The sequence below is a fragment of the Brachyhypopomus gauderio genome, chromosome 7 (assembly GCF_052324685.1).
Source record: "Brachyhypopomus gauderio isolate BG-103 chromosome 7, BGAUD_0.2, whole genome shotgun sequence".
In the NCBI taxonomy this organism is placed as follows: Eukaryota; Metazoa; Chordata; class Actinopteri; order Gymnotiformes; family Hypopomidae; genus Brachyhypopomus; species Brachyhypopomus gauderio.
In genome coordinates, this window is record NC_135217.1 from 33192227 (window position 1) to 33202859 (window position 10633).

Below are 10633 nucleotides of genomic sequence, written 5' to 3' on the forward strand. Positions count from 1 at the left end.
CGTTTGCGTGTCGCTGCAGTGCCAGTTCCACGATCGTGCGGTCGGGCGATGGCTGTGTGTCTAAGGCAGCCGCTCCAAGCTCAGTGTGTGATTCGTCTGGGCCTCCACTCGGACAGCGCGGAGTGTCTCCAGCACTAACCCTCACACACACACATCCAAACACACGCTGACGTAGACGCCAACACCGCACGCTCAGACGGACTATGAACCACCGTGTACATGAGGTCCGATGGGAATAGCTCTGATCTGGTCTGTAATTGCGATTCTCGTCAGATGGATTTTCTCCAAGGTAGGTTTCAGTAGATTGTAGGAGTAAGTTCAGAACTGAAACTTCAGAGCGAGCCGCTCTCTCCCGCTCTCTCTCTCTGACACCTGTCTGTCCTGTTTTAAACGGAAGGTTCACAGGGCCTTAGAGGCTGGTCCGATATGGGCAGTATCACCGTGTGTGTGTTTGTTCTTAGCTGCTCCTTGGTGATGTGGTGTTTTAGCCGGTCTGTGATGGCAACCTACAGCTCCCCTGTAAGGTCACCGGTGATTCTGGCATCTGTAATGGTGAACGTTCTGTTCACTCCGGTGCTCTGGAAGTCACCTTGGAATAGTGAATGCGAGTTTGTGCAAGCAGACAAGCATCTGAGCTCTTGCACTTTCATCCACACTGATTTTGGCAGAGTTCCTGAAGTGTGACATTTTAACGTTGATCCTCTCGTGACGCAAGTCTGCGTCAGACATGCCTGTGTACTTACCACCCCCCCCCCCCCCCCCCCCCCCCCCCCCCCCCCCCCACCCACCACCTGGAGTTCTGCATGGAATGACACGCTCTCTATACAGTACATGGGAAACAGCCCTGCTGATCATGCTAGAAGGTTGAAACAAACACACACACACACACACACACACACACACACACACACGCCTTAATGTTCATTCTCATTACTTTCAAAATCTCAGGGTGTGCGCACCTCTGTAAGCACAGATCCAGCCCTGTTCACACCATGGTAAAGCTAGCCTGCTTCAGCTGCCCTGGGCCCCATGGCGTGTAGCTACGGGTCTGAACAGCGCGGACGCACCCGGACGTGAAGAGACTGCTGCCGTTTACAAAGCTACCTTGACTGGGAGGAACGCAGTGAGGAACACAGAAGCTCCTGGACACCAGCAGTGACCTTTTTGGGATGAGGGTTCAGATTAATTTTGAAAATGGAGGCAGATTAACAAATGGGACGGTGGTGTAGTCTAATCCGTGCCCCAAGATTATTTCCATTTCTGCTGAGTTGAAGAGCTTATTTTTGAGTCACTTGATGGTAGTAGTTTATAACCTCTTATGTAAACCTTTTAGTTCCTTATGTGTATGAAATGACCCTTAATGGTGCAGCAACGGATCTGCATAAAATACTCCAATATTTGCAAAGTGTAACTGCACCTGCACCTCCCACGATGTCCTGCTCCTCCATAACGGAGGTGCAGTAACCTGCCTCGGCACGGGCCTGCTCCGCTCCTCTCCCGGCCCATGGCCTGGTTCTGGTTCTGTAGGAGTAAAGCCTGTGTGTGTGTGTGTGTGTGTGTGTGTGTGTGTGTGTGTGTGTGTGTGTGTGTGTGTGTGTGTGTGTGTGTGTGTGTGTGTGTGTGTGTGCTCGTGCTCCTGGGGAGGGTGTGGAGCACGTCGCCTGTCCCGGCACTAGGGCAGCAGTGGGCGGGCAGCAGGTGCAGCTGTTCAGATGGAGAACCCACAGCTCTCCAGGGGCAGCAGGCGTGCGGCGGCCGTGGTCTTCCTGCCCAGCGCTCTGAGCTGTTCTGTAATTCTCCAGTTCACGCAGCCTTTTTGTTTTGTTCCATTTTTGCATAGTGTAATGCGTTCTGCTTCACACTCTGGTAAATGTCAAGTTTTTGGATGCAGAGCCACATGTCTGTGCAATACTTAAACAGCATTATTTCTGTTTTAAAGCTCCGGGGGGGGGGGGGGGGGGGGGTTTGTTTCTCTAGACACCACCTCCCCTGTAACGAGTCAGTGGTGTGTCCTCCTCCGCAGTGGTGTGTCCTGGTCCTGCCGTGAGCATTCCGTGTTTCAGCCACAGGTCACTCCAGTCTGGATCTCCTGCAACTCACTCACCCACTCACTCACACCGGGCTAGCGGGCGTGATGTGGACCGGTGTGAGCAAACGCAGCACCCGGCTTCAGCGGAACGAAGCTGACCCCCCCCAGCCCCCACGATGCCCCTCCCCCGCCTAAGTGGCGGGTGATGTCAGACGTCACATGGGCTGACCACAGTTTTGGGTGAATGCCAGCAGGGAGAGGACACACCTCGCTGTTTATCATGGACGAGCTGTTTTAGGGCTTTATCTTGCCTGGCTGAGGATTAAGCTGAGGCGCTGTGGTCCCAAACAGACGAGGGGCCTCTCGCACTATAGGACACCAGGGGCCTCTCGCACTATAAGACACCAGGGCCTTTTACTACATTTAGACTCTGACCCATTTCTGCTCCTTTACAACGCAGTTTTGTGTCTGGTGTATGATAAAGATGTGTAATATAATGCATTTGCATGTTGTGGTAAAAATTTCCCACCCCCCACCCACGACCATTTTGGCAGTTGGAAAAAGACACATTGTGTTGGGTAATTTTATTTGAGAAGAGCAGCCTGGGGGGGAGGAGGTTGGGAATGGCTAAAAAAAAAATCAAGAATGCAAATTGGTTCAGTCCATTGACGTCAAACGCTGAATTGTATGCCATCTGGGGACACCACAGCCAGCCATCTAAAAGCTGTACTGGTGTGTGTGTGTGTGTGTGTGTGTGTGTGTGTGTGTGTGTGTGTGGAGAGGGGGAAGGGTGAGTGTGTGTGTGTGCGTGTGTGCGCGCAGGAGCGTTTGTAAGTGGTAGATGGAGAGGTAAACCAGCAGAAGAGAAGCCCAGGTTTGAGGTTCTGTGGTGAGCTGTGATCATGTCCTCTTCCCTCCTCCATTCAGGGCTTTTCACAGGCTCCTCCTTCCTCACAAAGCCCCCCCCCCCCCCCCCTCTTCTCCCTCCATTTTATTAACCACCCCCCCCCCCCCCTTTATTCTTGTGCCAGTAACGTCTTCAAAATGACTTGCGTTTACATTTGCACTTACCCAGAAGCCTAGAAGTGTTTGCAAATTACCAAATTAATACATGAAATCTGACCATTAATTTGTGATTAGAAATGTAAACTGATAAGCAACCTGATAACTTGCTAGTCATTCATCAGATTACATGTCCTACACTCATGTAAGTCATCTTTCAAACGCCTCAATAATGTCTAGTCAATAAAGTGTATCATATCACTTCAGAAATGTTTAAATGGAGCTATTAAAGACCTACTGGAAGGTGTGAATAATACTGTGGCTACACGAATGTAATCTTGTAGTGTTTATTCTGTGCTTTTTTTAAATCCTGCGAAAATTGAGCTAAAAGTAATGATGTTTCATTGGCGTTACTATTAAACATTTATGTGCAGACTGATTTAATACTGATACTGCTGAACTCATGATATGGTCAAAGTTATTATTACTTGTACTTAAGTGTTACGAGCGCAGTGAGGCAATACCCTGGCCAGGTGATTACAGAACTGACCGGTCTCTGTCACTGATGATTGCAGTTGTTTTGGTAGTTGTTAGCTAGTGGTTATCAATGAGAGATTAGTGTCACAGGTTTTTTTTTGTCTGGGCATGTAGACGCAAAGACAATAGATCTGCACGATGGCGATGAGCACGGTCATCGTTTGCACTCCTTTTCCTCACTCTGCCATGATTTTATATTTCATAACCAGTTCTTTCATAATGCGTTTTTGCCCAGAACCCAGGGGGGGGTGATGCTGCTCTGGACACTTCCTGCGCCGAGGTGCTGTTCCCCCATTAGTCACTGACCGGCCTGATGTAGTAGGGCTAGAAACAGATGAGTAGATTACATGCGAGAGATGAGGTGTGCTTAATTCAGCACCTGTGTGTGTGTGTGTGTGTGTGTGTGTGTGTGTGTGTGTGGGATCAGTGGCAGAGTGACCAGCCAATCCCTGGCTATTAAATAAACACAGTCTGTTGAAGTATAACCATGTAAGAAAGGCATGTGTGCCCTTACGACATGTGCCTTGGACAACCATAAGGCTTTAGTCTAGCTGCTGAGTGGCCGACTGCACATGCTCACTGGCCATTTGAGCCATGGTTTAATGCCACAGTTGGATGGATTTATTTATTTATTCATTAATTGGAGAGGGGGCAGGAAACACTCAAGGCCATTTAAAAAGTGTCTTGGCCAGCAACCTTCAGTTACCATCACCATCAACGCCCTCCACGGCAGCAGAGTCATTTTTATCTGACCTGCGTTTTAGATGTTGTCGAGGGCAAGTTGACCTGAACACCTGCCTGACCTGAACACCTGCCTGACCCTCTTCTTGTTCCACAGAGACGCGGTGCGATCTCTTACGACAGCTCCGATCAAACTGCCCTGTACATTCGGATGCTAGGTAAGCATAATTTCTTCTGGCACGCACATGCTCACTCGCACCTTGGCTCTTTGTCTCTCTCTCTCTCTCTCTCTCTCTCTCACACACACACACACACACACACACACACACACACGCAATCCTATGCAAACTACTGTCCATGATGTGTGTTTTGCTGCGAATGCCACCAACACTTCTGGAGTTTGGAAACTGAGGGCTCTATCACTTCTCTGAGCGGTTCACCAGTACACGTTCTCTGGCTCTGCCCATTACCCACAACCCTCTGCATGTGATTTTGTTTTTAAGACAGCAACACGCCCACCCCCCAAACACCACCGCAGCTGGAACTTGGACTTTAAATGGCCACATAGAATGTTACAGCAGAAGGATTTGGATCTGCGTACCTGCTTGCTGGGGTCAAAGGTGGCTGGAGTTACAGGTTTTGGATCTGATGCTCGGCCTCTTACACAATCATGTCCAGGTTTTAGAGAGCACAGCGCTGCTCACGTTATGACTTCATCGGATATGTAACGGTTGGCCATGGAGTCATACCTATCGGTAATGAGATGCAAGTTTCACTGCACAGCAGCCAATCAGCAGCAGGTGGTACATTTCATCGTTACATCAAACCACAAGTTGAAATCGGCGTGGTGAAGATAGACACAGATAGAGACGACCCTGAGCAGCTGCTGACAGGCTCTTTTATTTAAACCAAATGCAAAGGTATTTGGTACCAAACCTTAAAATCCATAAATTAAGCATAACAGCAAGCAGGTGGTTGCAGGGAAAAATTCTTTTTTTGGTTCTGTAATTTGGGAACGCCCCCTTTACTTGCCCCTCCCCCTGCTTCTCTACCTTGGCAGCGTTCTCCCTCCTGCATGTCTAAGTGGGTTTCTTTTCTTCTTTTTTCTGTTTATTGGATTATTCTTCCTTTCGTGTGTTTCCTTCCCGTGTGCATGTGTGCCGTGTTGCTACTACACTTTCGTACGTTCTGTCCGACCTCTGAATGCTGGTTTTACACTCATGTCCGTCCTTGTTTGACTGATTTCATTTTTTTCGATAGTGTTTTTTATGTAATTGTAATTCACAGTTTTGGTATTTTGATAGGGGCTTGTGTAATATTCAAACAGCTGTTTTCAAGTAAGTAAATGTGCTGGTGGGAGACTGTCCTTTAATTTCATTGGTTTTGTTCATTTTTGTTTCTTTATTTTCCCCCATGCACATGTACACCAATCAGTAGTGACTGATATGTTGGAGGCAGCCATTCCTCTGTATGTCTGTGGTCCCGCCCCCTGCCCCGCCCCCTTTCCTCAGCACACACAGACGGATGAAAAGGACGATTGAGTGAGAATGAGCTTATGTGACTTGAGAGCTTTGGCCAGCCTCATCTGAAGTCCCTCCGATTTCCCCTCCATTCTGGTCCGGGCTGAGTCACGAGCTTGTCCCCTCCACCCTGCAGCACCACCCCCCTCCACCCCCGCTTGTCTGCTTCATCCACGGCGGCCCGAATACTAATGCCTACGCCTGCCTCCTAGCATGACTCTGCATGCTCACCTCACCCCCCACCCCCACCGAGCCCCCATTTTGGCTGTGTGTGTGTGTGTGTGTGTGTGTGTGTGTGTGTTCGTGAGGAGCCCCGCCCCTCTGTTGCCAGGCCCCGTCTCCTGGGGTCATGGCACTAGCCCGGTTTGCCAACGGATGTCTTGAGGACCCCTATGTGTTGATGCCTTTTAGGAGATGTGAGAGTGAGGAGCCAGGTAGGCTTTGAACCCGAGAGAAGGGGCTCACACCCATACCTGGGTGTTGATTTCCGGACCTTGCACTGTAAGTACCAAAGCGGAGATCACACACCCGCGCACACACCCGTATCTCGCCACTGAACGAATGCTGCAAAAATGCAGCTTGGCTGTTTCGCCTGCTAGAAGCCATGTAATGCTTTTGTATGTAATGTAAGCTAAATGACAGCTCTATATATAATCATTTAGGCGTTACTACACTTTCTATTTCATGCCAGAATCCACTTAGCTAGTTCTGATCAAGTACAGGCCCATTTAAAGGGTTCTCCAGCCAGTGGGGACCCAGGATGGGTCCTTTAGCACCCTGGCAGGGGAGAGGCACGGTGCCGGCCCCTCTGCCCTGGTGAGGTCCACCCGGCAGACGCATTTCAGCCTGTGTAAGAATGCCGCATCAGTCAGCCATCTTTCTAGGACTCCTTATTGTGCAAAGATTGCTGAGCAGCCTCAGGGTGTTCTGCTGAAACGATATTCGCTCCTTCCTTGTGTGAGGAAGAGTTGACATCATATAATGTGTGTAATCGCCGTGGAATGAGGCAGAGTCAGTGTAAGGTGAACATGGAGCCAGAGATCTGACACCATGTGTTTATTGTGAGTTTACAAATTGCCTCTGGCTTGATGTAAATGACGAGCAGATCTCGGTTTGAGACACTTGAAGATCGAAGAAAAACATATGAAGAAGAATGTCAACGATTTGCATGTCGTTCAGTCAAACCACAGAGGTGTGTGTGTGTGTACACGTGTGTGTGTGTGTGTGTGTGTACACGTGTGTGTGTGTGTGTGTGTGTGTGTGTACACGTGTGTGTGTGTGTGTGTGTGTGTGTGTGTGTGTGTGTGTACACGTGTGTGTGTGTGTGTGTGTGTGTGTGTGTACACGTGTGTGTGTGTGTGTGTGTACACGTGTGTGTGTGTACACGTGTGTGTGTGTGTGTGTGTGTGTGTACACGTGTGTGCGTGTGTGTACACGTGTGTGCGTGTGTGTACACGTGTGTGCGTGCGTGCGTGTGTGTACACGTGTGTGTGTGCGTGCGTGTGTGTACACGTGTGCGTGCGTATCCAGCCCATGCTGAGCTGGTGGGGGCGATCCCAGCCAGGAGGATCCGGAGACTCTTCAGTTTCCAGCGGCACCTGCTGACGTCCCGCGTGCTGCGGGGGGGCGTCACACACCTCAGCCCCCTGCACTTCCTGGACGAGGACTACTGCGGCCAGGCCAAGGTGGGCTTGTCTCCGTCACTGGGTCCGTTTGGGCTTCAGTGCGCTACCGAACTGGCCCGTTTTGCTGTAGGTTCAGAGCCACGCTCGGTGGGGTCCTGCTGAAGTGTTTTTATTTCCTGAAGTCAGTACATTGATTTGATGAGTGGGGGATTTGAGGGACCCTGCCAGCGTACCGTCTCTCTGTGGAAGCAGCGTGAGGCGGAGGAAGCCAAAACCCCCCCTTCCCCCTCGTGTTGCTCCCTCCACACCAAACATCCAGCCGGCCACTTATTTTTAGGTGGAAGGGTGGGTATTCATCGTTATTGGGTGGGTACTCATCGTTGTTAAGGGAACCATCTTAAGATTATTTTCTTTTGCTTTAATGATTGATTTAGACTCCTTTAAAAAAAAAACATTTTAAGAGAACGTTGAGCTCTTTTTTTTTACCGTTGTGTTGACATCACAATGTGGGCGTGGTCTGGGAGTGACGGATGGAGCACAGGTCAAATGTGTAAAAGGGCAGATCCGTGTTGAGCAGTGTGGTGGGCCTCCCCTCAAACACCCCTGTATGATGCATGACGCCACTTAAGTTTTATGTTTTTCTTGGGAGTCTAAAATCACTGGTTGTACTTTGCAGCCTTAGGATGCTGTGATGTTCCAATCACTTTCCCCACTGCGGTTATGGTATATTCAGCACTTATACCCCCATTGTGTCTGTTATGTGCCCCTGACTCAATGGCCTTTGTGTGTGTTTTTCCGCAGTGCATGTTGGAAAAGGTCGGAAGCTGGAATTTTGACATTTTCCTCTTTGACAGGCTGACAAACGGTACGTGTGTGTGCAGCATGTGTGCCTCTGCTGCGCTTGCGTGTGCACGTGTGCCCTTTCCCTGCGTGTGCCGGTATTCCCCCAGTCACAGAGCATAGACTGTGATGGGCACTCTGCTGTGGTTGTGGCCAACACTCCCACCTGCTGGCCAGAATTGGCATGGACATTGCATTATGATTATTCCTTTTTTGTTTTAAAAGGGCTGTAAATTCACCAGACTAATTTCATACCCTTTGCTCCCCCTTGTTTTCAGGAAACAGTCTCATCTCCTTGACGTTATATCTGCTGACACATTATGGCTTAATTGAGCTCTTCCAGTTAGACATGGTTAAAGTCCGTCGCTTTTTAGGTGAGTGGCTTTTCCCAGAGTTCCAGTGGGGAATTCCCTCATGTCGGACTTTGGTATAAAATGAGATTTGAGCTGTGGCCTGAAAATGGACAGAAATGTGTTGTGCTGTTTTGTTTTGTTTTTTTTTTTAAACCTGGGAGACGGTGTCTCCTGATGCAGTGAGGTGGTGCTCCTGATGTGGTTCTCTACCGGAAGTCACTTTGCTGAACTTTGGTTGTTTCAGTTTTGGTTCAGGAAGACTACCACAACCATAACCCCTATCACAACTCGGTCCACGCCGCTGATGTCACCCAGGCAATGCACTGTTACCTGAAGGAGCCCAAGGTATGACCGCAAGAGAGCTGGAGACTCTCGACTGCCCTCACATGCAGGACTTCAAATCGCAAACCTAATGTTCAAGCATACCACTTACCACTCATATCTCTCTCTCTCTCTCTCTCTCTCTCTCTCTCCAGCTTGCCAAGGCTCTCACTTCCTGTGATATACTCTTGGGCCTGTTGGCAGCAGCCACACACGACCTGGACCACCCTGGAGTGAACCAGCCCTTCCTCATCAAAACCAACCATTACTTAGCCGCTTTGTACAGGGTGAGGGCTGCACTCACACACGCCCCCACCCACGCCCACCACCCATGCCCCCACCTCTCCCTCGTGGTGCTCTTGTCTCATACCACCACGGTTTTAATGACTTTGTTTGGCTGCGTAGAATACCTCAGTTCTGGAGAACCACCATTGGAGGTCAGCAGTGGGCTTGCTCCGAGAGACGGAGCTGTTCTCCCATCTTCCCTTGGAGGACAGGTGTGTATCAGTACGTGGTAGTGGAGGTGCTCTTCTACAAACTTACACACACACACACACACACACCCCGTACGTTGCTGCCCTCTGAAATGCTGCTTCACTTTTCAAGCATGGCTGTTATGTTCTGTGTGCAAGCAGTGTGTCCTACTGCATTATGGGTAATGGAGTTTTCTCTCTGCTCAGCCTGAACATGGAGAGGCAGCTGGGCTCCCTCATCCTGGCCACCGATATCAGCAGGCAGAATGAATACCTGTCCAAGTTCAGAACACACCTGGACCAGGAGGATCTGTGTCTGGGCAACGCCGCCCACCGCCACTTCATCCTGCAGGTGAGGGGGAGGTGCTTGCAGGTGTCATGGCAACGGGCAGGAGACAAAAATGTAAACGAAAGCAACACGTTTTGTTTCATAACAGCTGAACATTCACATTAAAGTGTGACTTCACTGAAGCCTCAAAGCAAGGGTGCGTCTGTGAGTGTCATCTCTGTGGTTTGCCAAATCCCTCACTTGTGTGTGTGTGTGTGTGTGTGTGTGTGTGTGTGTGTGTGTGTGGGCGCAGATGGCCCTGAAGTGTGCTGATATTTGTAACCCATGTAGACCGTGGGAGCTCAGCAAACAGTGGAGTGAGAAGGTGACGGCGGAGTTCTTCCACCAAGGTACACGTCACGGCCAGCGCCGGCCAACTCCCACATCGGCTTACTGAGTGTGGAAAGGTCTCCCCCTTCATTATGATCATGTTTCTCCCTTCTCCCGCCCACTTGCGCCCCCTTCAGGAGACATTGAGAAGAAGCACCAGCTGGAGGTCAGCCCACTGTGTGACAGCCAGACCAACTCCATCGCTGACGTTCAGATCGGTAAGAGCAGCATTTTGGTTTCCTGAGCTACCGATGTCATTTCTGACACAGTCCACAAGAGTGTTCACTGATCCTGGACCTGTTGCTGTTTGTACTGGGTGTTCAGGCCGTTTCTTGAGCGTAAGAGCATCGTTGACCTTTGCCCTGTATTGTTTTTGGAAGGGAGTCCATGATCCAAACATCAGGATCTGAAAGGCTCTTCATCAGACTATCGGCTGCGGTCTCTAGCCAATCAGACTGAAGGCTCCAGCACTTTAATTAACAGTATCACAGGCCGTTTTCTGACTGGCTGGTGGAACGGCATCAGTAATTATGACGGGGGAAACTTTATTTATTTAACATTTGTGTTATGGCTGTATGCTCTCACCATACAGTC

At 49.9% G+C, this 10633-nt stretch overlaps 1 protein-coding gene across 9 annotated transcripts in view; it reads left to right on the top strand.

Moving 5' to 3' along the window:
- pde7a (phosphodiesterase 7A) overlaps positions 1–10633 on the top strand; it is a 38903-nt gene that overhangs the window by 25303 nt on the left and 2967 nt on the right. For 2 of the 9 annotated variants that reach the window (XM_077013403.1, XM_077013398.1), the window contains exons 2-13: positions 4407–4467; positions 5554–5586; positions 6181–6270; positions 7300–7454; positions 8196–8259; positions 8513–8608; positions 8832–8932; positions 9064–9195; positions 9314–9405; positions 9589–9733; positions 9963–10059; positions 10177–10257. In XM_077013403.1, the coding sequence (XP_076869518.1) occupies positions 4407–4467; positions 5554–5586; positions 6181–6270; positions 7300–7454; positions 8196–8259; positions 8513–8608; positions 8832–8932; positions 9064–9195; positions 9314–9405; positions 9589–9733; positions 9963–10059; positions 10177–10257 (1147 nt within the window). Of the gene's footprint in view, positions 1–10; positions 290–4406; positions 4468–5553; positions 5587–6180; positions 6271–6323; positions 7455–8195; positions 8260–8512; positions 8609–8831; positions 8933–9063; positions 9196–9313; positions 9406–9588; positions 9734–9962; positions 10060–10176; positions 10258–10633 lie in introns of those variants that run through there. The other 7 variants (XM_077013404.1, XM_077013399.1, XR_013132495.1 and 4 more) reach the window with 5 other exon arrangements.